Here is a 27433-nt window from a genome sequence, read left to right as displayed (position 1 = left end):
GAGTATAGTAGAATTTGTATAGAGTTTTGAATTATATCTTCATGAGATTATTTCTGAGAGAACTACCAAGAGGACAACTAGGGGGTGGAAGTGGAGCTGTATCACTTTCAAAATATTATGATTTATTTCTTGGGTAATGATTACTTAGTTTCATTTATTTTCAATAATGTAAATTCTGAGAGATTAGATAGCTATTGTCAGAATACACATACATTAGACAATCATTACATGAGACAAAAAATTTATATACATTTTGAAAGAAATGAATCCATTGGGGCACCTCTAAGGGAAATAATCTTCATGGAGATAGTAGAACTTGTGTAGAATACCAAATTCTATCTTTGCTTTAGGTTATATCCATGGACATTCACCCATACTAGTCTGCAGAAAGATTAGATTATTTAATCTGCCTCAAAAGAACTTGGAAGATTGAAGCAGAAGGAGAACTGAAAGGTGAATACAGTCAAATCAAAACGGAACGTTGAGAAAACCCCAAATTCTCTCTGACACCATGGGTGGAATTTTGGGGGAAGGGAGGGGCGTTGTCCCTGGCTGGGTAGGGTTATCATATATTTGGGTTTTCCCAGACGTTGCTTCTTTTTAGGTAATCTGCTGTCCATCTGGGCAGATTTTTCAAAAAAGAGGCAATGTCTGGGATTTTTCCTTGGGGAGCAGACAGTGCAGCTCAGAAGGAGCTGTCTCTATGCCTCGATTGGTCCTTCCCCTGCATCTGCAACTTATTGGTCCTTTCCCTGTAGCAGCAGCTGCTGGATCCTGCCCACCCTGGCTGAGCCTGCCCAGTAAGTGCAGAGATGTCGAGGGTTGGCAGTCCTTAAGAACAAGATTTACAGCCCCGAAGAGGGAGATTCAAGCCCAAAGAGTAAGACTTTCCAGGTTGTGTGTTAGGTCATTGCTTAAGACAGGGACTCTCATCTTTCATCCTTGGTGACATCCAATAGTCCATTTTTAATCTTATCACCACTTAATAGTTTGTTTCAAAATGTACACTACTTAATATTGCATACAAAACACTTAAATGGCCTAATTCATACTAAAGTCTAGGGCATGTGAGAATTCTATATGCAAGGCAAACCAAGGAATTTTTAATAAAAATTATTTTCTGGTTGAAACAAAAACCTGGATGGTTGGAGACCCCTTAGAGTTAATAACCCCTGGTTTAGGGACACAGTCAGTGGACAGAACAAGAGAAATTTTTTTTAATGTTTTTATATAAACCTAACAAAAAAGGAACTTTTATCAATATGTTTATTTTGCATAGCACCTTGTCATAGTTATCATCCATTTGAAAAACACTTTACGTCACAAATATTATTTGGTTTGTATATTATTGTTCAGATTACATTTACAGCAAACTAAAATAATCAGATTCCAAAATAAATAAATGCAAAATAAAATTAAATGATTAATAACACAACTGAACAATACATTATATGAATGTAAAAATAAAATAATTAAATTGAATTAGTTAATTAGAAGCTAACAAACCATAGATAAAGGATTCAGATTCCACATTTCTTTTAATATCTAATTGGGTTTCACATTTTATTCGCATGCTTTATTGTATTGCCAAGTGGCCCCCTTTGCTGTGTTTATAAAAAAAATTGGTGGCTCATGCTTGAAACATGTTTCAGAATTTGCCAGTTTCACTTGGGGCTCAACAATAGATGCAGCAGGTGTTGATTTAGTGGGTCTAGTGAAGACCCATTAAATCAACCGCAGAGCGCCCTCCAGTGGATTCCGGTACTCCAGCTCCCCGAGAAGAGTAAGGTAAGTCAAGCAGAGAGCATCTCCCTTTGATGCAGCGCAGTGAAGACACTGGGGTGAGTCGACCTAAGCTACATCAAATCCAACTATGTGAATAACGTAGCTGGAATAGCGTAATTTAGGTTGACTTATCCCAGTAGTGAAGACAACCCCTTGGATAATAGAGGACAGTGTTTTCCCCCCTAGTCCAAGGTCTGAATAGTGTCCTATTCTTTTGAACAAGACTGAACGCTCTCCTGCATTTGAATGAGGTAAAACTAAGACAAGCCTGGCAATCCTGGACAGTAATAGGAACTTTGAAAAAGGGCTTTTGACATTGCTAAGATATGCCCACATAGTGTCCACCTTGTATGGCACAGCAGTGTTGTCTCTGTCAGTTTGTAGTGCTGCCTCAACTGTACACACTGAGTGATATCTGATTTCTGCATTAACTGGTAATGAACCAACTCCTCTTGAACCTCCCTATCTCAGTTGTGGAGAGATTGAACACGTACTGGTATCTGTCAGCAAAGTGCTCAATGTGTCTTTTCAAAAGTGCAGTTTTCCTTACTATCAAAGTTTACAAATGCTGCCATCTTTAACATTTCATCATTCAAAGGTAGCTTCTCACATGTATACTTGGCTACACTCGAATGCTCTGGCTGCACAGAAGAACTTCTGTTTTTCAAGAGGAGTAATATCCCCCTGCTCTTCCAACTTCCAACCTGTTTTGTGACCAAGCCTACAAACAGACGTGTCTGGAAGCTGATTGTCCGAATTAACAAAGTCTACATCTGTAAGTGAGACAGCATATTTTTGATCATTTGCATGTGAGTAAACTTTCCTAGCAGTTTCCTCACAAAAGTAGAAAGCACACCATCTATCATGTAAACACAAGGATCTTCCCTCTGCAGAAACTTGTTAGTGGTGCATCTGATGAAGTGAGCTGTAGCTCACGAAAGCTTATACTCAAATAAATTAGTTAGTCTCTAAGGTGCCACAAGTACTCCTTTTCTTTTTGCGGATACAGACTAACACAGCTGCTACTCTGAAACCTGCATCTGTGAAGACACTGCTCTGCTATTTGTGTGGTGTATTTTACTTTCCAGATGATGAGTTACATCTTTTTCTCTTTGATGGCTACAGGACTGCTCCCAGCGATACCAGAGGCGGAGCTAGGGGAGGTTTGCGGGAGCTATAGTCACCCTAAAATTTGCTTTAGTCCCCCTCCCCAATCCCCTAGCCACCCTTCCCAGCACAAAGGTCAAATATTATGCAGAAGTATGGGTGATATGGCATGGCATTGACACCCTGACTTCTCAGCTGCTGCTGGCGGCATCGTTGCCTTCAGAGCTGGAATCCTGGCCAGAAGCCGCTGCTCTCCGGCTGTCCAGTTCTGAAGACAGAGAGGAGAGAATGGTGGCTGCTGGCTGGGCACCCAGCTCTGAAGGCAGTACTGCCACCAGCAGCAGTGCAGAAGTAAGGGTGGCATGGTACCAACACACATGTAGTCTTCATGGTTACCACAGTACACAAGCTTGGAAAGCAGCTTTAGAACAAGTGAGATAAGCTCAGGAATATGAGTATGAGATAACATGCTAATGAGTGAGTATCACACCCAATGAGTGAGTCTTGACATGTCTGGAAGGATCTCTAGGCCGGTCTGCCTGCCCTGCTGTGGGACCTCAGAGCGCGGCCGGTAGGGGTGACAGGGCCAGGCCCTGACTCCCCACCCTGGGAAGAGGGAGAGGCCCGCAGGGAGGCACTGACTGACTGCATCATGGACCTGTGCCAGCCAACCTACCACCATGACAGGGAGTGCAACGCTTCTCCCCAGTATAGGTAACCCCCCCAATGCCCCCTTCCACTTCCTCCCCCCTCGGGTTGTGGGCTCCTGCATATTAGCCACCCTGTGGCCCTGGTTAAATCCCCCCCCCCCGGGTTCCTGTGCAAAAATTAACACACCCACTCTCCTCTCAGGGCCAGGATAAAAACCATGGGCACAGGTTCCCAACTGCTTTGATCCATGAAGCCCCACTCCTCCCTCAAAGCTAATAACATAACCTTCTTTCTCAAATTTTTACATACTGGTTAAGTTTTCCATTATATCCTCTCTCAGTTTGCTAAATTTGCTGTTGTTGCCTGTACTTTAAGATAATTTAACAGAGTTAATTTTTTTTGACTCAGGTTTCCCTCCCTTCCAAGGCTGCTCGCACCCCTCCTCCTCCCGCCTCTCCTCACTTCTGCTTTGTTTTTGTTTTAAAAGTTAAAAGTTTTACTTATTACAGAAAACTCTATTGCTAAAAAGATGAAGCAACTAAAAATAAAACAAATCAAGAAACAAAGAGAAAATAAGGTAAATGTTTAAGCCCAATGAATTAATTATTTTAACCTTTCAGGAATGTAACAGCTGGAAATACTCCTAACTTTCTTGAAGATACGGTTGCCAAGCAACAGAAATGTTAACTTTACTTCTAATCCGAACCACTAACTAATAAGAAATATGGGCTTTTCTTATTTCCATTTAATAGCATTTTTACAATAAAAGTAATATAAAGTAATGGAAAATGACTTAAGTTACTAAATTAATGCAGCAAAGGGGAAATAATTTAATATGGATTTTTATCAGTCCTTATTAAAAGTTTTTAATAAAAAGATAACTTGCTTATTTAAATGTTTAATTATTTTGTTTGTCTGCCTTTTTAAAATGCATTGTTTTAATAATTTTGAGCTCTTAGTGCCTTATCTTGTAGTTATGATTGTAATTCTGGTGCCATTTGTTTTTAATTGTAAGTTTGTCCTGTATGTTATGTATTTTGTCCTGCATTGTATGGTGTGTGTGTGTGTGTGTGTGTGTGTGTGTGTGTGTGTGTGTGTGTCACGTGGCTACTTTTTTGTTTTTATTTTGTTGCAACAAAAGTCGATTTTATACTTTTTTAATATGTTACCACACTATTTTAATATTATGGTTGAAGTGTAACCATCATACCACCAATTAATTGGGGTTTTTTTGCAAAGCTCAAAAAGGCCTCAGTTATAAATATATGTACATATATTTTTGCCTCAATAAATAATACAATTGCAAACAAAAAGAATTCTCTTTTATTAATCACAGGCTTTTTATTTAAAGGAAAATGTAAGGGGAAACAGCAATATTAATGTAAAGGTAATAGTAGCAAAATGTCAGTTTCTTGTTTGTTATTTTATAAACTTGATTGCGCCTTTATTAAATATTAAAATATAGTTAAAAGAATGTTATAGAAAAATGGTAAAAAATATAAAAAACCATATACTATGTCTGGTTATGTTGCAAAATGTTAACACTAACCAAACAATTTCAACAGGTTTCCCAGTGTCATAAAAGTTTAGTACCCTCAAAGTGTTTGCATAGACCTGCATTTAAAATTCAGTTTGGTTTAATGTTTATACTCTTTTCTTCTATGTTATGTTAAAGGGAAGTAGTTGTTAAAGTTTGTGCTTCTAAATAGTTAACAAAAGTGGAATTGGTGCGACAAGCAAATTAACTCTAGAAAGTTTGGATAAAAATTCTGTTATCAACTCTTCTGCTAAAACGGAGTGCTTGGCAGGGGAGAACAATCTTCTGTGTGGTGTATTGCGAGCATCTATTTTAGCAGTTATGCACTATAGTATAAAAAATTAATGTACATTTTAAGGAAGTAAAAATGAATGTCTTCAAAAACTGCAAAAGCATTTGAAGCAGTTACATTTGTGCTAAAAAAACGGGAAAGTCTGCACAAAAGCATACTTTGTTTTATAGAGTACTTGGTCCCTATTACAATGTAAACAAACTAAGTTAATGTGTGTATCAAATTTGGGCTATTGAAAACAAGAGAAATGTAAAACAAACAAGCAAAAACCTTATCGTGTTAACCAACTCAAGTTGTTAAGAGTGGATCCCAAAGACACCAGAAGATATCAGTGTACAGTGAAGAAGCCCCTGGGTATCAGGAAAAGAAAAACAAAGTGCTTTGTATATAACATACTGGTCAACTAATTTCAGTCTACTATATATGGACAATTAAGTACGCAATTGTCTACAGAGACATTATAGAAACCACAAGCTGGGCCAGGTCTAATTGTTGTTTAGAAATGGATATTATTAAGCAAAGTAAGTTCATTTTATTCGCCTGTGGTTTTAAATCTTAATCACTGAAATATGGATGAATTTGGTTACTCTGTAAAAGCAGCTGTATCATTGGTGCATACTTCTCTTTTAACTGATATACTAGCATCTTATCAGGAATGTGCATGAGAATCGGGCTGGGCAAAAGACTAATCCTCAGTCTGGTATCTTTCAAATAGCAGACTCCAAAATCTAGATACAATGACTGAGTATATTTCAAGATTATTTGAATGTGGGGACCTATTTAAAATAAGGGTAATATGAAAAATATGTTTGTATATGAGTGCATATATATATAAAACAAAACATTAATTATTTTGACCACCAGGCAGTGGAAACTGTTTTTGAACCTGTAATTCATGGATAAGGGCCTGGCTACTAACAAAACAGTACCTCATTTATAATGTGTATAATATTGCTAAACTGTAACAAACTAATTGCAGCAAACAATATAAAGGCAAGGAAAAAACAAATTGGTAAAGAAATTATTTGTACAGCTTATGCAAGTTACATAGTAACTACCATAACCAACTCATTAGGGCAAGTTTAAAAAGGAAAATAGAGCAATTGGTGCCCATTGCCCAACTAATTGCTGAGTAACAAGCAATTGGGGATGATATTGCTTGCACCCCTGCTTCGTACTTTAAGCCTAATATTAATGGTGGTTCAAATGATTACCACCACTGTGGTCTTGGAAATGTGCAGCTGGGTAATAAACTTGAAAAAGAAAGCACAGAAAGACAGGAATATAATGCAAATGAAACAAATGCTGATATAAAAAGAATGACAGAAGCAGAGGAATGTAGCTAATGCCTGGCCCAAAATGAGTAATTAACACCTGGAGGGAGACCTAATTTTTTGGAAGCTAGGGTCAAAGAAGAAAATAAAGTAATAGGTTGAAAACAGAATGTGCTAAATTAAGATAAGTAAATAGGTCAGTAGGCCAAGAAGACAGAATGTCAAGGCCAACTAAGATAAGAGGGAAAACAGAGAACTATTTACTATGAAATAGATAATAAGGGACAAAGAATGTAGAGATAAGGTAAAGAGCGAGCAGAATCAGTCAGTGGATGTATAGTAAAGGCAATGAGATGTGTAATGTACATAAAGGGAGAAGGTTTCTGTTTAGTTTTGGCACTGTAATCTACCCTGCATCCACCCCCACTGCATTTGACTCTGACCAACTCAGTGTAGCACTGCAGTATGTAACTTACCACTTGTATAAATAAACTCCTGCGCCCTGTCCAACGCCCCCGTTCCCCATCCCCTGACTGCCCCCGAGACCCTCTGGCCCGTATCCAACCCCCCCAGTCTGGCCTGGGCCCCTTACCACACCGCTGCTCAGAACAGAGTGCTCACCAAATCCCACCCTGTCAGGGTTCCCTCCCCACTCTGAACTCTAGGGTACAGACGTGGGGACCCGCATGAAAGACCCCTAAACTTATTCTACCAGCTTAGGTTAAAAACTCCCCAGGCACAAATTCTCCCTTGTACCTTGGACTTAAGTAACGCTGCCACCACAAACTGATTTTAACAAAGAACCAGGGAAAAGGACCACTTGGAGTTCCTCTTCCTCCAGCAATCACCCCAAGCCCTTACACCCCCTTTCCTGGGGAGGCTTGAGAATAATATCCTAACCAATTGGTTACAAAATGATCAAAGACCCAAACGTCTGGGTCTTGGAACAATGGAAAAATCAGTCAGGTTCTTAAAAGAAGGATTTTATTTAAAGAAAGGGTAAAATAATCACCTCTGTAAAATCAGGGTGGTAAATACTTTACAGGGTACTCATATTCAAAACACAGAGGATTCCCCTCTAGGCAAAACTTTAAAGTTACAAAAAACCGGGATAAACCTCCTTCTAGCAAAGGGAAAATTCACAAGTTGAAAACAAAAGGTAATCTATCGCGCCTTGCCTTATTTACTTACTCTTTTTGTAATATCAGAGACTTGTACAGGATGGTTTATAAGAGAAGGAGTTTTTTTGACCTGATGCTTCTCTGCTTTCTCCAGAGAATACACCACACAGCCTCCCCCTCCCCACAAGATTTGAAAGTATCTTCTTTCCCCATTAGTCCCTTTGGTCAGGTGCCAACCAGGTTATTTGAGCTTCTTAATCCCTTGCAGGTAAGGAGGAATTCTAGGCTACCCTTAGCTGTATGGTTATGACACACCCCCTGGATATCCCCTTGACCAATGACACGATGGCACTTACGGGGCGGGCGCAAAGAGCGCCAAACAAGCTGGAGCCCAGCGGTGGAAGTGTGCTATGACGGACGTGTAGTGCTGGGGAGGCGGCGATTGGCTGTGCAGGCCCGGGTGGGAGGGCGGCCATGGGAGGTCACGGTAGCAGCGTGGGGTTCGCTGTGTGACGCAATTACAACTTTGTGCAGCTGCTGGGGAAGTTTGTTCAGGCAACAAATACACCCTGCGAGGGTGGGCAGGGGGGACCCCGTCACCAGGGGTGGCAGGTTTGTAGAAATTTTGGTGGTGCCCAGAACCTGCCCCTACCCAAACTCCACCCCAACAAACTCCACCCCTCACCTGCCCAAGGCTCTGGGAGGGAGTTTGGGTGGGGGAGGTCTGGAGTGCAGGCCCTAGGCTGGGGCAGGGGATTGGGGTGCAGGCTCTGGGAGGGAGTTTGGGGATGGGAGGGGGTGCAGAGGTGAGGGGTGAGGGCTGTGGGGTGTGGCTGCAGATGAGGGGTTTGGGAGGGGCTCAGGGCAAGAGTAGGGGTGTAGGGGGTGAGGGCTCTGTCTGGGGATGGTGGGGTGGGGTGTTAGGCTCAGGGCTGGGGCAGAGGGTTAGGGTGCGGGGGATGAGGTCTCTGGCTGGGGCTGGAGATGAGGGGTTTGGGTGTTGGAGGGGCTCAGGGCTAGGGTAGAGGGTTGAGGGTGTGGGGGGTGAAAGCTCAGAGGGGTGAGGGTGTGGGCTCTGGGGTGGGGCAGGGCTGGGGATGAGTTTGGGGTGCAGGCAGGCTGCTCCAGGACAGGGGCCAGAGAGGAGGACTCCCCCCAGCCCTTTCCCTGCCGGCAGCAGCAAGCTCTGGGGGAGGAGCCCCCCCAGCAGCACACTCACCCCCACCACTGTCACTGCATGTGCTCCTAGGGCCCCTCTCAGGTCCAGGAATCTCCCTCGCCTCCCCCGTGGTGGGTGCCGGTGGGTGCTGCATGCGCCTCCTCCCCTGCTGTTGCCCCTGACTGTAGCCTCACTGGGGGTGAGGGATGGGGCTGCCTCCTTGTCCTGCATGGGGCAGGAGCGGTGACTGTGGGTGGGGGGTGGAGTTGGAGGGTCCCGCCAGAAAAGGGAAGGGTCTGAGGTGGAAGGGCAGGCTCAGTCAGTGCCCTGGCAGTGGAGATGGGGGGCACTAGGACCCTGCGGCAGATGCAGGGACTCTGTGCTCTAGAGGTGTGTGGGAGCAGCAACAGGGGACAGGTGGGGCCAGGGAAGGACACCTGGCCCCAAATATTGTGGGGGCTGGGCCCCGGGCCGATTCCACTCACCGCGCGCCGCTGGGGCCAGCAGCGCAGCAGCGATGTAACTGCCTGCAACTGCTGCAGCCTCCTCCTCTTCCTCCTCCCCCACCCCGAGCCTCCAGCAGGGGAGGAGCAGCCTTCCCAGCCGGAGCTCAGGGCATTAGGATGTGCCTGGGCACACCCCGTGCGCACGCCTATGGACATGAATGTATGGATGGGTAAAGCAAAAGGACCAAGAAACCGTGTGTAGCTCACTGGGTCATTTTCAGTCCATGCATTGTGCTTTTCTGTGATGATGGGTAAACATCCTCCCCATAAAAAGACAAAAAGCAGGGGAATGTAGTAGATAGAGTCTGAAGCACTACGCCTGGTGCACGATTTGAAGCCTGAACCAGAGGCTATGAACCAAAGTCAGGCCATGTAGCAAAGTAGATGTTTACAAGTTCATTGTCCAGTACATGAACTTGGCACAGTTGTTGCTAGTTTATTAGATATTTACATAAATATATTTTAGCTAGTACAGATACATTCCAATCTAATACAAGATAAGATGGTTTGACAAAATAATGAATAGGGATGTTTTGTCCAAGATATCAGGAACAAGGGGAGGTAACATGTCATGAAATATGTAAGAGGGTGTTTAAATTGTGTTTTCCTGTTGTTTGCTTCAGCCTATAAGTGTCAGGGTACTTCGCCTTAACCCTTTTGTCCAGCTGAGGGGGGCTAAGGAAAGTCCCGCCGCTGACTGAGCTAAGTCCATTGTAATGAGCAGACATAGGTTAGTGTAACTGTAGACATTGATCCAGGGAGGTAGGACCATGCTTCATTGACAATAAATCTGGCCAAGTGCCTTCACCACTGAACCCTGTTTGTGGTCTTCCTTTATTAGTAAACTCCAGGTCTGCTGAACTACCATGCTGCATTGTTTACTAAGAATATTGAAAAGGAGTACTTGTGGCACCTTAGAGACTAACCAATTTATTAGAGCATAATAAATTGGTTAGTCTCTAAGGTGCCACAAGTACTCCTTTTCTTTTTGCGAATACAGACTAACACGGCTGTTACTCTGAAACCTAAGAATATTGAAGCTTCAAGGACAGAAGCAATGAGCAGCCACCTTAACTGTGTGTTATTGCAGTTTGGGTGCTCTTTAGCTTGTTATTAAGGATTTGTGTTTTATAACATCAGTAAGGGAATTCTTAGCTTGTTATTGTATGAGGAATTTGTGTTTGCACCAAGAAAGGGTGCTTTGTTTTGGAAAAGATACTTGTGTCAATCATTCATCAGAGGCCTGCATCCTCTAGTATTTTCTTGGGCACGCTGGAGACCCACACCTGATGAGAACAGATTGGGTTTGAGGGAGCCTTTGGTAAACCTGGGAGAGGACACTAGGTAGCTACTCAGGGGCTGGGGAGTACCTACATTCTGTTTTCTGGGGTAACCGTGGGGGGCAGTTGATCTCACTTAGATGTTTGGCTGATCATGCCCACTTGGAGTGGAAAGATGCTGCAAAGCTCCCTGAACTAAATATGGAATATTGGATTTTTTTTCAGGAGCACAGAGTAGAGCGTGTCATTAACATAGAAATTGGGATTAATTCTCAATTTGAATTCAGGGTTGAAACCTGGTGTTAAAAGGTTCAACCCTAAATCAACCAATGCAATGGATATTACCCATTTTCATAGATTCCAAGGCCAGAAGAAATTATTGTGATCCTCTGGACTAAATTCCTGTATAAGACAGGCCATAGAAATCCCCAAAATAATTCCTCTTTGAACTAGTGTAATTTTTATTTATTTATTTATTTATTTATTTATTTATTTTTGGTAATTTAAACATCCAATCTTGATTTATAAATTGCCAGTGATGGAGAATCTACCACAAAAAAATGTACATGGGTAAATTTTCCGAACGGTTAATTACCCTCACTGTGAAAAATGTACACCACCTTTCCAGCGTGAATCTGTCTAGCTTCGGCTTCCACCCACGGGATCTTGTTATACCTTTAGCTGCTACATTGGCCAGCCCATTATCAAATATTTGTTTCCATGTAGTAAGTGCTTAATACTTCTGCCGTTTCTGCATTATTATTGACATTATGTTTGAACATGATGATAATATGGCAGACTGATCCTATGGTGGCTCAAGAGAAAGGCCAAGAGGGGGTTGTGCACAGATTGGGATAGAGAGACTGACCTCTTAGCAGAGCAGAGTGAGTGGGGTGGATCAGGTAGGGACTTGGAAGGGCCAGCAAGACACTCATGTGGTTTGGTGAGGAGTTTGGTAACAAAGAGTTTTCTGGAAGGAGATCAGGGAGCAGAACAAAGAAATTCTGTGTGCATTAGACAGTAGGAGAGAGATTGGCCATCAGGGCCCATACATACATACATGTCAGGCATGGTCTTTTTTATGGTATTGCTTCTGGAATGGGCCTCACAGCCTCTTGTCACGTATCTGATGGTTCTCATGGAGCTGAAGGAATTTAGCAGCAACACAACCCTACAAGGGAAATAATTTATAGAAATCAGTCAGTTAAAATGGTATGAACTGAAATAGGGTATATGCAGTGAAAATCCTGGCCAGGTACAACAAAGGGAGTTATTCCCTTCAGTATGGCCACCCTTTCCCATTTGGATTATTAGAAAAATAACAACCTCTTCTGTAGAGAGACTGAATGAATTTAGCTTAATCTAAATAAATTGTCCCTGGAAACTGGACGAGACAGCTAGTTCTAGTGCTGTCTGGTGCTGGAGAAACTCCACTCCACAAAGTTCTCCTGCATTGTATCACACAATAAACATTACAATATTGAAATAAACTTTACTGGTGAAACATGCCTTGAGAGTGGGACACTGATGCCTCGCAATTACTGGTTTTATAAAAATCCTTTCACTGGTATTTCATATGCTGCGGACATATTATCTAGTGAGGTCCCTAGCAGACTTAATTTATACACCACCATGATATGAGGCTGTCAACATGATTTATCCCCCTCACTAGATGGGTCATGGCTGCTGCTTATAGAATCAGAGATGTTAGAGATGGAAAAGTCCTACAAGAGTTCATCTACTCCATCCCTAGAGTGCTCCACTTATTCCGTGGCTGAGAAGTTGGCTGCAAAATGCATCCATCATTATGGAACTGCACAGAAGAATATTAGTTTAAAAGGTAAATCGCTAGCCCCTATAAGTGTGAAAAAAATCACCCCCATGTGATCCAAGTGTAAATGCAGTACAGTCTGCCTGAGTCTGCAGTCAGCCTGAAAGAATAGCTCTGAACGGTGTGAGTGGCTCTTTTCATCTCAATAAATTGTTAACTCTGGATCCTGCTGGTTCCTGCTGATCACTTTAGCAGAGACATCCAGCTGACGATATGTTTATTGTAAACTCCCGTACAACTGGATGCTGTGAAGCACAACAATACCCTAGCCAGACTTCAAACCTCTGGCTCTGTAGAAGGAGTTTAGAGAATGAAGATAAATTATTGGAGGCATATAGAGACTTCTATATGAAGAAAGACTGAAGAGACTGGGATTATTTACTTTGGAGAGGAGTGTGATATTAAAAAACACCTAAGTGGATTACGTACCCCATTGACTTCTGTTGAATTTCAATGGGAATTAGGTGCCTAATTCACTTATGCGCTGTTGGAAGTCCCACCTGAGATGACATGACAGAGGTATGCAAAATATGAACAGTGGGGGAATTTAAACTCGGCATTCCTATTTACTCTAATGCAGGGATTCTCAAACTGGGGGCTGGGACCCCTCAGGGGGTCACGAGGTTATTACATGGGGGGTCATGAGCTGTCACCCCAAACCCCGCTTTGCCTCCAGCATTAATGATGGTATTAAATACATTTAAAAGTGTTTTTAATTTATAAGGAGGGTGGGGAGATTGCATTCAGAGGCTTGCTATATTCAAGGGGTCACCAGTACAAAAGTTGAGAAACACTGCTCTAATGGGATATTCAGTGACACTTACAGGTGTGCTCGCACACGAGGGCTCCCAGGAAAAGAGGCATTTCCAAAATATGCTGGGGATTTTAAAGAGGGGGAGGGGTGGGCTTCTGGTCACAGTGCCCCCTGGGCAGTGGTGTTCAAAACAGTGACTAGAGTGGTCACTGTTGAGGGAAGTAGGGCATAGTGAGACTGTTGCTGATGGACTGTTTTTTACCAAAATAGGTAACATTGTCCATGGTGATATTTTGCAAGCAGAAGTATGTTGGTTATGGACTTGTGTAATTCGGGGTTTCACCAACTGAACCAATTTTGGGTGAGGATGTATGCAAACCTGCAGTGACAAAATGCAACTTCAGCCAACAAAACTTTGTAGTGCAGACCAGGCATAAGAGATCAAGTGGATGGAGAATATATTTCTATTTTGCTGAATGCATAGAAGTGTCCTTATCACTGTATTTCATCCATGTGCTTTAGTTCAGCTAGGCTCATTTATCTGTCATTTTTATCTTGAGCGCAATTTTGTACATAGTAATAGAATACTTCCAAGTGTCTGTGGTCTAGTGAGTCATGCCTGGAGTTAGAGACCAGGAAGTCCTGAATTCTAATCACAGCTCTGATGCTAGCATATCAGTTCACCTCTCCCTGGTTTGGTTTCTTTTCCCATTTTAAAAATGGGTGAAGTTTAAATATATTGTAGAATAAGAGGAACCCGTATGGCCTCCAAAACCTACTTCCTCAAGTTTGAATGAGAGAAAATGGTGGAAACGGGATGATTCTTGACACCTTACAGTTATTCATGTTAATTGCATTTTGATCACTAGTTAACAGTTTGATATCCTCAAATACCATTTCTCTCTCATTGTGGAAACCATGCCCGTTTCATCTTGTCTTGCAGACAGCAGTGAAAATTCACCCTCTTCCAGAGCATCAACTTTCTACAGTGAATTCAGCGGAGACAAATGCTCCACAGCATCATCTGGGACTATGATTTGCAGTGTATCTGGAAGTGCCTTGTAAGTGATTCTTGTCATCTTAGTATTGAACAGTGATTTGAGGGTTGGTAGCATGAAGTGTACTATAGCTCAAACTCACTTTCAGGCTTTAGGGTGTAGATAATATAGCGTAATCCCCTTTCTCCTTCATAGGACCTTTCTAATTCCATATACCAAGAACCATAGGGATTGCTCCATTTGGTCTTATCAAGAACACACACAACCTAAGAATTGGGCTGGCTAAGCTTCTAGCTGGACTATTATGAGGCAGTATGGAGTGCACAATGTATTCAAAAGAGGAAACAGCTTTACTGTTGCCATCTTTCAGTTACTTTTCAAGTCATCTTAATACTCACCTTTGAAGATCGGTTTGTTTGCTAGTGCTTGGCAGATGATATATGCACTATGCATGTGTAACAGGATGGTCTGCCCCTTTAAGGGCCTAGGGCCACCAGCCAGCCCCGTTTGAGTGTCAGACCCAGCTAGGAAGGGGTCCAGTGATCCCTATAAAGGGCTGAGAGAGTTCAACTGGAGGGAGATGGGTTTCTGCAGTAGGTTCCGAAGCAGGAACTGGACGAGAAGGGTATGTTCTCCTTTCAGCCCTGAGGAGGAAAGAATGATGTTTTGCCTATATTTTATGTTTCAAGACTAAAACTGCCCTGAGGGAAGATCCTGAAAGAGATCTAGGCATAGGGCTGAGTTTTTCCTGTGCCTACAGTGTCCCTACGACTTATATTCAGGAGGGATAAATCCCCATATTCAAGAGAGAGGATGTGGCTTGAGCTCTGACTCTGGAATGTGTGCCCCACAAAGGGTGTCACTTCTGGAAATGAAGACTTCAGTTGTTGTGTGTTCTGCAGATGGTTCATATCCTAACACCAATAAACCTAGTCCTGCCTGTTGTCCTAACAATTACATCACTCTCTGGCAGCAATGATTGAGGCCATCTCTCTCTCTTTCTTCTCCTCACTACAAAGCAGAGTTAGGTCACCATGTTCTAAAGCACTTAGGATTTCTCATCTGTTTCTCTTTTATTCTTTTAAGTGAATTAAGCTCTGGTGAAAAGTGCTAGTTTGAAAGCCCCAGAGACTCCAGTCTCCCTCTTTATCCTCAGAAGAGGAACAGTATAAGCATCAGTTGTGCAAGCTCCCTCTAGCAATGTGCCTCTTCCTTGGTGAGGAGGCACTGCTTCTAGGGGTGAGTAGGGAGTTCAGTCTCTGGCTGTTTTGCTCCTTACCTTCTCTACTGAGAACAAGGAAATCAGTTATTGCCAGTTGTGATTGTTGTTTCTATGATGCAGACACCTGTTGCTTAGGAACTGGATGGATATGTCTGACCCCTAACTCATTTCAAACAGGCAAATGACTTTCAGGGTCACATTCTTTCCTGTGCTGAAGGCTGGAGGAGGTGTCAGGGGCCAGTGATGGCTCCCTCATCTCAAGCAGTCCTGGTGTACATTAGAGCAGCCTAAGAGGGATGTTCTAACTTAGGCCAGCAGGTTATGGAACATCAACAGTGGCCAGATTGGTAGAAGAGAATATGTCCCTCAGTTGCTACTGACTTGAGATGGAGTTGAACCGGTGAACTGCTTTGTATCCCCAGTGGCTCTGTTTCCTGTCAGCCTTTCAGGACCCCAGCATATCTTATACTTGTTTAGTATTCTTAGGCACCATTTGTATTTAATAAATTGCTAATCATCTCCACCAGCAACTCATAAATCATCTTTCTTTCAAGAACCTTTTTGGGAGTTTATTCTATCTTTTTCAGATGATAAATTACTTTGGACCAGTTTCTTTTCCCCGTTTATACCAGTGTAAATGCAGAGTAACTCCAGTAAGTAAATTAAGCCACACCAGATTTAGACTGGTGTGACTGAGAGCATAGTTTGGTCTTTCCTATATATCTCAGTATGAGCAGATGGGAAAAACATCCTAAAAGGTTTGTTATACACAAAAGCTGTTTTTATTAAATCAGAGAGAAAATACAGAGAAATGCTATAAAGAATCTGGTATTGGAAAACAGGAAACAATAGCTCAGATGTTGTTAGCAGCTGGATCTAGTCACTTTCACTATCTTCATTTCATCTACTAGTGGATCTGAATCTGTTTTGTTATAATATGGTCTTTGAAAACACAGCAAAGTTTATTACAGTAATAACTTTCCCAAATCTGCCAGGCCCTGGGCCTGAATAAATCGAGGTCAAAATGAAACAAGAGATTCATTACCCAAAGAAAAGTGAAATGCGGGAAGAGATTTGAAGGTCACTGCCAAGCTCCTGCAGTGCTTCATGCAGGGAAAGTAAATTCTCGGAAAATACCAGACAAAGAGAAAACTTGGAAAAGGGCCCTGTTCTCTGGAACTGGATTTGCACTTTCCATCTGTGTTTAACCATGATCGGAAAACACAGGCTCTTGTTGTATTGCTATCAAAGGGCCTTATTCAGAGCCCAGTAACAGCTTGTATCATTTTGTTTCCTATTATTTCAATGGCTTTTCGCATCTGGAACATACCTCTAGGCTTCAGTAACAAACGTTTTGAGTGCAAACGTTTTAATGTGCTCATGTGAAAGTGTACTGTAGGAGGTGCTGTAACGCCTGTGGACTTAATTTCTTCCATCCACTATGAAACTAAGTAGGACCTTAGAATAGATGGGAAAATTGAGCAGCTAACACCAGACCATAACACCATGAAGGAACTGGAGAAAGACCTGAGGCCTGTAGAGCAGCTAACACCCATATTTATACAAGAGCCAGGGAAAGAACTAAGTATCTACAGGGTTTCCATGTTGCAAAAGGCACTAGAGTCACCGTAGGTGAACACTTGAGAGGGCACAGGTTGGTGATAGACACTCAAAAGGGATTAATCAAGACTGAGTCAAACTTGATGTCTGTGATGAAGTGATTGTGACGGGGACAGGAGTGAAGCAGCATCTATGATTCACTTGGAGCCACTCATCCCCCTCCGCTCCCCCGGCATCTGGAGCAGAGGGAAACGTATTCACACAACGGCCCTGACCATTGTGTCTGGCCGAGCTTCGCTCACTGCATGAGTGTGAGGGGGTGGACAAACGTGACTTAGTGCTTCCATGATCCTGAGGCCAAGAGCCAGGCCTACCGACGGGGGGGAGGGGAGGAAAGGGGGCAATTGTCCAGGGGCCTGGGAGATGTAAAAGAGCCCAGGGGCACTGGCCACCACCACTGCTGCAGTAGCAGCGGCAGCAGCCAGGAGCCCCAGGCCCTTTTAAATCGCCCGGACAGGCCACAGGGCTCCTAGGCGCACACGGGGTGGTACCGGCGGTGACAAAGACAGCCAGGCAGGCATATGGAAGCCCTGGACATCCTGGAAGAGCACCCAGTGACTGTTCTGCCCTGGGGCCTGGAATTGCCAAGAGCTTTAAATTAAAACAACAACTAGCAGAAAGGGGCCATTCTGGCAGCCAGGGAACAGCAACACTTTGCCATACCCCTTCCACCAGCTACGTCCCTGTGCTGAACGCTTAGAAGCACGTAGCATGGGGCTGTCTGTGATGGCTGTGCGCCACCCTGGGAATCCTCAGCTGCCTGGCTAGTGCAGCTGTACAGCCTCTTTAGCTGCAGGAGTGGTGCATATTGGGGGACCAAAACTGGCCCAATTAATCAGCCTGGAAAGTCCAAGTACAAATACCTCTTTTCAGAAAGAAGTGAGAGGGATTGCAGAGCCCTAGGGAGCATAACTAGGTGTAGTGGGTTAAAATGAAACAAACCAATCTTAGGTGGAATATCTGGTAGATCTTTCTCTGATGAGGTCTGAATCTGCCTCTGTGCTTGTGTAATTTAAAACTAGACTGGAGCCTTAGGGTACGTCTACACTGAAATAAAACACCTGCGGCTGGCCTGTGTCAGCTGACTCGAGCTTGCGGGGCTCAGGCTGCAGGGCTATAAAATTGCAGTCTAGACATTTGGGCTCGGCTGGAGCTCATGTTCTGGGACTCCGTGAGGCAATTTTATAGCCCCACAACCTGAGACCTGTGAGCCCAAGTCAGCTGTCACAGGCCATCTGTGGGTGTTTTATTGCAGTGTAGACATACCCTCTTAGGAAATAGCCTAATGCAGGGGTGAGAAAGGTGACGTGAAAGGTCCTTTTTGTCTCTAATTCCTTTGAATAGTATTACAGGTAGTCTGACAGAGAAAATCTGGAAACGGACTTTGAGGAGTAATTAAAAGACCATCTCAAACACTCTGTCTTGAACAGTGAATTTTCTTTTAACAGTCTCAGCAGTTAGATACCTAAAATTTTCCTAATATAATCAGGGACCAAAACAAGTTAAAAATTTGCAGGTGCAAAAGTTTACTTCCTCTGCAGCTAGAAATGAATGGAAAGCACTTTACATGAAAGGAGGGTGACAGCTCTTTTTTTAATTTAACTTGAGTAAGGAACAGTCAGGAAAGGAACAAATTTTCCCTGCATTTCTGTTGCTCAACATTCTAATTTTAAATTAGGCCCAGGAAGCTTGAGCATTACATATTTTCAAAATACCACTGTTCTTTGAGGCTGTAAGAAGCACAGCGGGTGGCAGAGGGAAGAATAATGTGGCCAGGAGAACATCTGGCTTGGCAGTTGTTGACATGTTTGAGTATTATTCCTTAGAGGATGAAACGTGATTGCTGATAGGACAGACTTGGAGGGGATTGGGGGGGGGGTTCAACATCTTTTCTGTTCGATTGGTTGGTTTTGTTTTCTAGCATCCCTGAGCCTAAGCTTGGAGCCCAGCCACTGAACATTCTGTTTTCACTGAACTTGTCTCTTCCTAGGCTTCTTCTCCTCTCCTCTGGTCACAAAGCTACTGCAATAGCTCCAAGGTAAGGCTCTGAAATGTAGCTTTTTAGTTGATTACTCACTTGGGATTTGTACTGTTGAGCAAGAGGCATCTAGCATCCTAAGCAGATGAATAAGAATTTAGCAAAGACATTTAAAATCAGCTTTTTACACAGCTACTTGCTTGTAAAAGGAAAGAGAATGCTCTCGCAAAGGTCCAGTAACAGGTTTTTTGAACTCTGAGAAGGTTAGTCTAACTTGCTGTGTCACTCATATCCTCGCTGCAGTATTTGAGTTTATGTGCTGCAAGCACGAAGCAGTGTGTGTATCTATGTACTGTGTGGGCCCAATCCTGCTCCTATTGAAATCAATAGGAGTTTTGCCATTGACTTCACTGGAAGCTGGATCAGGCCCTTGGTGTGTGCACATGTGTGTTGAGGGCAGTCACTGTGGCAGCCAAACAGCAATTAATTTATGCTTCTAGTGAACTTCTGAGCTAGCCCCAGCCTTCTCTTACCAAGCCTTCTGGTGAAAGGGCACTATATGGGGAGCCTAGTAACATACTGTGATAGTGTCCAAGCCCTTCACTTCTGGACTGCAGGTTCAAATCTTGATTACCAGTAGGTCACAAGTGGAAAGGCGCTGAGCTCCCATTCCTTGGTACCACACAAGGGAGCTGGTGCTTCTCTGCCCAAGTGCTTTCCACAAAGACAGAAGAAGGTGACAACTGGACCACACCATAGTATAAAGTACAGACAGGAATGAATGGGTGGGGTGCACATATGTGAGTGGGAAGGAAAGAGAGGACAGGTCTAGACCAGCTCGCAGTGATACAGGTCAGAACTGAGAGGTATACCCCAGGACTGCCATAGAAGGCGGTGCAGTATGTCAGAAATGACAGAGGTGTCTGTGTGCATGATATCCATGGGTCCTTTCTGAAATGCCCCAGTTCTCTGTCATGGCCACATGTTGTATGGTGCAGGAGACTGAGGTTGACTCATGAAATTTCTCTTGTAATGACATTAATACAGAACTGAGAAACAGCTTCTACACATTTGGGCTCAACATATTTTAAGCTTTGGAGAATGGAGCTGATACTGGGTTATCAGTAATGGTACATGAATCATGCTGCTCAGTGACAGAGTCCTGGGCAACAGGGTCTGGGATTGCTATGGAGGCATCACATTCAGCCCCTGGAGAAGGGAGTGCCTCATGTTGTTCATGAGCCCCTCCAGGCTGACCCAGGCGTCGTGTTGATAGACTTCAGGAGGAAACAGCATCCTACAGCTGAGCAGATGGTTATGCCCAACATGAGTCCAGAGGGGAGGAATGAAGAGACAAAGGGGAACCTCAGAGAACATTTACCTTCCCCTCCCAGAAAACATGGTCCAGTTGACAGCCATGCAGTCATATCATCTCACTTGTGACACTCCAGATCATCAAGGTAATGTGGAGAGAGGAGAAAATCTCCCACACCCAGCAGGATAGGTGAAGTCTAAAAGATCACCTAAAGCTCTGGGATGAAGACCGTGGTCAAAAGCTCTGCTCCTCTGGAACATGGGACCTTGCCTTCTCTAACATAAATACATGCCAACATGTATATTAAAAAAATAAATTATATTACATTAAAAAACCTCTACCAAAAACAAGACACTCCACAGTATATCCTTCTTCCATAGGGAGAAGATGAGAGAACAAACAACACGTGACAGACAGTCATGTTGCTTAGTGCATTATTCGAAGGCATTCAGATGAGTGATGAGCTCAGTAGAAGAGCCTATATTGAATAGAATATGTCAGTAGTGAGAGGAGTCGGACACTTTCTCTAGGAAATTCCAGTGCTCAGGGAAGTTACAAAATGAGCTTTAACAGAGTGGTGTGACTTGACATGGAAAACTGCCCTGCTTCAGATTTGCAGCCTTGAGGGTTTTGTTTTAATTTACATTCTTACCCTTTCTCCCTCTTGTAGGCTTGCTAGAGATTAACAGAAGCCAATCAGAACGTGAACTCACCACTTGACACCTGAAGGATGGATGGCTCAAAAGAGAAGATCATCCTGAATGTTGGAGGAATCAGACATGAGATGTACTGCAGCACCCTCCGGACCTTCCCAGGGACCAAGCTGTGCAGCCTCACAGAGCCCCATGCCAGCACACTATACGATTATAACCCTATCACCAAAGAATTCTTCTTTGACAGGAGTGCTCAGCTCTTTGGCTATGTGTTGAGCTATTACAGGACCAAACACCTCCATTGTCCTGCAGACACCTGCAGATCAGTCTTAGAGGAAGAGCTGGCTTTCTGGGAGATAAGTGATGCACAGCTGGCACCCTGCTGTTGGCTGAAGCTGACCAACAAAGACAGCCAGCTGGAGGAATTTAATGTTTGGGATGAGAACGAACATACTGATGACGAGCGCCTCGTAGTCCAGGTGGAAAGAAGGGATTTCAGCTGGAGGGCCAGATGGCAGCCAAAGATCTGGTCTACCTTTGAAAAGCCCTTTTCCTCTTTAAGTGCCAAGGTAATGCTCCCAGTGGAGAACCAGATAGATTTGTCAGCGTGAGCCTGAATCTGTTGGGGTTAGCTGAATTTAAACCTCAGTGGAAAAAGCTTAGGATCTTGCAGCTCTAGTGCACGGGTTCAGAGTCCTGCTTACAGATACAGTACTTGAATAATTAAATACAACATCCCAGAATAACAGCTTGATTCACCAATATTTTTAGTGCGCAGTTCAACTTGCTCTGATTTGGGTAGGTGATGCTGCTATTCGTTACACAGAAGTATTTGCCTGGGTATTCCAGGGCAATTTGTGAATCCTAGAGGTTTCATGAGTTTTAGCACTAATGAAAATTCATACTAGAAATGAGCTATTTACTATGAGTTATTTTTATATTATAAAATCTTACTAATCCCACTTGGGAGCTGAAACCAGACCATGTGACTTAGGTGACCCCCTTCCCTATTCAACATGATTAATAAACAATTGAAGTGATCATTTCATAAACAACCTACTGCAATGGTGGGCAACCTGCGGCCCATCAGGGTATGCTGAATGCAGGCCGTGAGACACGTTGCTGACATTGACCGTCCGCAGGCACGGCCCCCCGCAGCTCCCAGTGGCCACAGTTTGCCGTTCCTGGCCAATGGGAGATGTGGGAAGCGGTGGGAGCTGTGGGAAGCGGCGGGCCGTGCTGGCTGCCGCTTCCCACAGCTCCCATTGGCCAGGAACGGTGAATCGCAGCCACTGGGAGCTGCAGGGGGCCGTGCCTGCGGACGGTCAACACCAGCAACATGTCTTGCGGCCCGCAATCAACTTACCCTGTTGGGCTGCAGGTTGCCCACCACTGATCCATAGGCTCTAAATTATGCCTCCAAAGCATTCAGCAAATATTTTTGAAAATAAGGATCAGTTCATGAAAGTTCTCCAACCAGAAACAGGATAAATGTGCAATTAATATAGGGTCTGATTCTGACCTCACTCCAGTTTTACAGCTGACTCCACTGACTTCATTAAAATTACTCCTGATTTACACCAGTGTAAATCTGTTATTTGTAAAGGAGAGTTTGACCAGCTTTAGACCTACTATCTACCTGTTGTTATTAAACAATACAAGGCATGTAATTTGGAAGCCTGTGAAGTCCGTTAAGAGTCTGTTCACTGGAGTGACTAAAATTCAAACATTCTTCTTTACCTTGGGTTCTACCAGGTCACCTGCTTTTCTAAACCTTGGAATGGAAGTTAAACCAGGTAATGGTTGAGTTAATGCTAAACACTTAGGCCAGGGGGCTTAATTAACTCTCAGGTGATTTCTGCTTGTTCTATCAGGGGAAAAAAGTGTCAACTCTCAGCTCATTTTATTTTCTGTAACTAAAATGCTGTTATGTCTCCCTGCTAGTGCTGTGCCATGGCTGTGGCCCTTTGCTGTGCCCCACTGCTCTTCATGCTAGGACTGCGCATTTGCTACTGTGCTGTGTACAGTTAAATAGTTATTTAGTGCATTTCATTAATTCCTCTCCTCTCCTCTCCGAATAGGCACTTGGGGCAGCAACTGCAGGTTTGGAGAAGGCAGAGGACATTTTCCAGTCTGTCTAGAACAGCTGAGTCACTTGAGCCAGCACTTTGTGCTAGGGCAGGGATCGGCAACCTTTGGCACATGGCCCATCAGGGAAATCCGCTGGTGGGCCGGGACGGTTTGTTTACCTGCAGCAGCCTCAGGTTCGGCCAGTCACAGCTCTCACTGGCCATGGTTTGCCGCTCCAGGCCAATGGGGGCTGCAGGAAGCAGCACAGGCTGAGGGATGTGCTGGCCCCCGCTTCCTGCAGCCCCCATTGGCCTGGGACAGCGAACCGCGGCCAGTGGGAGCCACGATCAGCTGAACCTGCGGATGCGACAGGTAAACCAGCCCGGCCTGGCCCGCCAGGGGCCTTACCCTGGCGGGCTGCATCCCAAAGGTTCCCGATCCCTGTGCTAGGGCAATCTCAGTGAATCTGTCCATATTGCTCCAGCTGTCAGATGTCTCCCCTTCTCTACAAGTCCAGATGCTAATAGTTCACATTATTTTCCTTGACCCAGATCCCCCTCTTGGCCTTGGACAGGTAAGAATGGAAAAGAAAAAGAAACCTTCAATATGTGAATCAATTCCTAGACAGAAATTGGGTAAAAGTTAGTCTAGGAGAAGGTAATGTTTGATGCTGAGAATCCTGGATGTGAAGTGAGGCTTTGAAGTTTTGTGATACTCTCACACTGACCTGATCCTACATTTGACTTTTCTGTCCCTCTGCAGTGCCTGGCTATTATTTCTCTGCTGTTCATCATTGGAATCGTCATCATTTTCTGTGAGGAGACGAAGGCACAGTATGAGTACTTTGCTGCTAACCTTACCATTTTCGGCCGTTCCGATGTGATCCACAGCATCCATGAGCCTTATTATCACCAGGCCCCTTACCTGCTCCACCTGGAGCTGTTCTGTGTCCTCTGGTTCACTTTTGAGTTTTCCATGCGATTTTTCTTCTGTCCAGACAAAAAGAAATTCCTCAGAAATCCTCTGAATGTGGCTGATTTCCTCTCCCTCTTCCCAGTTTACATTGAACTCTTCACCACCGAGCAGATTCAGAAAATGCCTAGCCTAGCACTTTGGCTGGGTTTTGTCCGCATAGTCTACCTCCTCAAACTTCTGAAGATAATCAAGCTAATAGAGACCCCTCTGATCCTGAGAGTCCTGTCCTACACGTTCAAGTCCATCATCCAAGAGATCTGCTTCCTGCTGATGATCCTGGCCTTTGAAACCCTCTTCTTTGGTTCTCTCTTTTTCTATGGCGAGTTGCTAGGTGTTCATCCTTCTTACCGGGGGGATTTGCACTTCACAGACATTATCATTTGCTTCTGGTGGGCTCTGATCACACTAACCACTGTGGGCTATGGCGACATCATCCCTCTCACCACCTTTGGCCAGGTGATGGCAGCCTTTGCTGCAATATTTGGCATGTTAACTATTATCATTCCAATCCCCATTTTCCTGGTCAAGTTTAAAGGCTATTATGCCACTGCCATAACCAAACAGAAGCTGAAAATGAGCAAAAAGCAATAATGCCATTGACTTCAGATCATTGCTGCCTCAGGGCCCTTCAGAATTAATTCCAGTGTGGTTTGTTTCCACCACATTGTGGGAAGAACACATACTCCTATGAAAAGTCTATGCCACATTAATTAAGTCTGCCCCCTTGCTCCTGTTGGTATATTTCAAATCAATGTCAGGTACCCAGATCTGAGTTATAACTTTCTATTATAGTGGCTAATGCTCTTTATGGCCTATCCCTATATCAAACAGCACTACAGTAACACTCAGTGTGACCCAATTAACACTGGAATCTTACCTATCCTTTGTCAGAACAAGATGAGAAAATTCACTTTGGACAGTTTCATCACACAAGATTTTTTTTTTTTCCCCACCAGCAGGAAAAAACAATGCTGTTCACTGTGCAAAGCTATGACAAGCGATTCCCAGAGAAAGCGGGGATGAAGGGCTGCACTGAAGCATAGACCAAGAATCTGCAATGTGCTGAATACTCTCAACCCCAGTAATGCCAGTTCAAAGTGGGGCCTAATGGGAAAATGTATGAGGCACACACCCTTGCACCAGTCTTCTGCACACTCTCTGGGCCTGATAATCAGCTGGTGTAAATCAGTGCAGCTCCATTGCCTTCAAAGGAGCTGTGATAATTTACACCAGCTGAGGATATGGGTCTGTGTGCCTCACAGGGACAGTCACACCTCCATTTTCATAGATGCCCTCTTTATGGAGAGAAATGTGTAGCTAACATCTAAGGTTAAGGGTCAGATCTTGGGCCGAGCATCTGCTCCCAGAGTGGGATCTTTCACCTGTGAGATCTCACCTTGCATGGAATGGGGAGAGTCAATTATCTCCATGGCACTGGACGCCACCAAGAGGCTTTTACTGAATCCTGGTGTGGGAAGTGGGTGAAGACTGCATGGACAGTGAGGCAGCCTGCATTAGGCTATGGCAGGCTGGGAGGAGAAGAGATGTAGGGATGCACATTATCTTCCCATCAGCCCTGTTACCAGTGGTGGGGAATCTTCCACCTTTAGGAAAGGACCTGGGACAGCTGCAACTAGAGCAGGGATCTCAAACTCAAATTACTAGGAGGGCCACATGAAGACTAATACATCGGCCCGAGGGCTGCATCATTGACACTGCCCCCCTGCTGCCCCTGGCCCCACCCCCACTCCACCCCTTCCATGAGGCCCCGTCCCGCCTCTCCCCACCCCTTCCCCACCCCCATTCCAACCCTTCCCCAAAGTCCCTACCCCAACTCCACCCCCTCCCTGCCCCTATTCCAACACCTTCCCCTAAACCCCGCCCCTGCCATGCCTCTTCTCCGCCTCCTCCCCTGAGCACACGGCTCCCCGCTTCTCCCCCCTCCCTCCTGGAAACCGCTAAGTGCCGCCAACCAGCTGTTTGGTGGTGGGAAGTGCCTGGAGGTAGGTAGAGGACCGGGGACGAGGTACGCTGCCAGGGCGGCAGGGGAGGGGAGCTTGGCAGCCGCAGGAAATAACTGGGGTGGGGGCACGGGGAGCTTGGCGGACCACAGCAAAATGCAGCCCGCGGGCCATGTGTTTGAGACCCCTGAACTAGAGGAAGTCCTTATAGTACTTTTTCACTGGAGTCCATTGGCACAGGATCTGTGTGTGGAAACGCAGGTGGCAGGGAATCCACAAAGTCGGATGCTGACACACAGCTCCTTCTAGGCAGGGTCAAACTCCCCCATGGAACAACACCTTCCCTCCATGAGTTTGACTGGGGGGTGGAAGCAATCTGGCCCTAAGGAATTCTGCCCTGTCTTCTTATATTTTATTAAAGAAGCAAGGGATGTAGTACGTTTTGTCTGATTTGCCTGCACATAGAGGCCAGTGTGAACTAGTGAACAGATCTAAAATCTGCAGTCCTTACAGTCAATATTTTTAGTGATTTTTTTCCTTTTAAAACTCACTTGACCTGATTCTGATCCTCACACACCCCACTGCCAATGGGGTAGGAAAAAAACAGTGGGAGATCAGAATCAGGCCCAATAAGTTGGTGGTGCATTCAGTGTGCAATAGGGAGCCCTCCAATGGCAATTCCCTTGGACTGCAGCCAGAGGCTGCATATCCTAGTGGAAAGAGTTTGTTTGAAATTGCAAAAGCAATCTGTTCTAGTCCACTGGTGGGGCTGGTTTTATATGAGAAATCCTCTGTATCTTTTAGTGTCCCTGGATGAAATCCTGGCTTCATTGAAATCAATGGAAAATTTCTATTGACTTCAACAGGATCAGGATTTCACTTCCCATGTCAACTGGATCAATACCTGTTCAATATCTCATGATTTTTATGTAACCAGAAAAGCTCTACTTTTAATAAAAATAGTTAAACAGCACTATTCTGTCAAGAAACAAAACATAAACAAAACAGTATTAAATATAATGTTCATTACATTTTATCTGCCTATAGATATTGTTATAAACTAGAAAGATTACATTTCTAATTTTGTAATCTTTATATGCCATCTATTCCTAATTTTTTTCCTTATAATATCCAATACTGTATGCTTCTGTTGAGGTAAAGAAACAAGATCAGATGTTGTGGCTATTTCAGCAAAGATGAACAAAAGTTATGTTGCTTAGTTGAAGAAAAACATGTCTTTTATACTATTCCATCTGTGAATTTAAAACCTATTAAGACTGTACCTTTATTAAAATTTCTATTACTGTATGTTCATCGGTGTGATTATGTTGCAAAGGGCATGAG

General features: G+C 44.1%; 1 protein-coding gene and 1 long non-coding RNA gene across 2 annotated transcripts in view; one reads left to right on the top strand and one right to left on the bottom strand.

Annotated features, from left to right (window-relative positions):
- Window positions 1-27433, bottom strand: part of LOC140917699 (uncharacterized) — a 32517-nt gene that overhangs the window by 3556 nt on the left and 1528 nt on the right. The window contains exon 2 of the long non-coding RNA XR_012160952.2: window positions 11773-11883. This is a non-coding gene — a long non-coding RNA (uncharacterized LOC140917699). The remainder of the gene's footprint in view (window positions 1-11772; window positions 11884-27433) is intronic.
- Window positions 1515-27433, top strand: LOC140917698 (voltage-gated potassium channel KCNC1). Its single transcript, XM_073361011.2, has 5 exons — window positions 1515-4120; window positions 14241-14358; window positions 19128-19175; window positions 21101-21652; window positions 23916-27433. Exons 4-5 carry the CDS (start codon window positions 21161-21163, stop codon window positions 24717-24719), a joined length of 1296 nt encoding a protein of 431 aa, XP_073217112.1. The 5' UTR covers window positions 1515-4120; window positions 14241-14358; window positions 19128-19175; window positions 21101-21160; the 3' UTR covers window positions 24720-27433.

This window comes from Lepidochelys kempii, chromosome 9 (genome assembly GCF_965140285.1).
Source record: "Lepidochelys kempii isolate rLepKem1 chromosome 9, rLepKem1.hap1, whole genome shotgun sequence".
Classification (NCBI taxonomy): Eukaryota; Metazoa; Chordata; order Testudines; family Cheloniidae; genus Lepidochelys; species Lepidochelys kempii.
The sequence above is the reverse complement of the archived record's forward strand: the minus strand, read 5'-3'. Positions and strand labels throughout refer to the sequence as shown.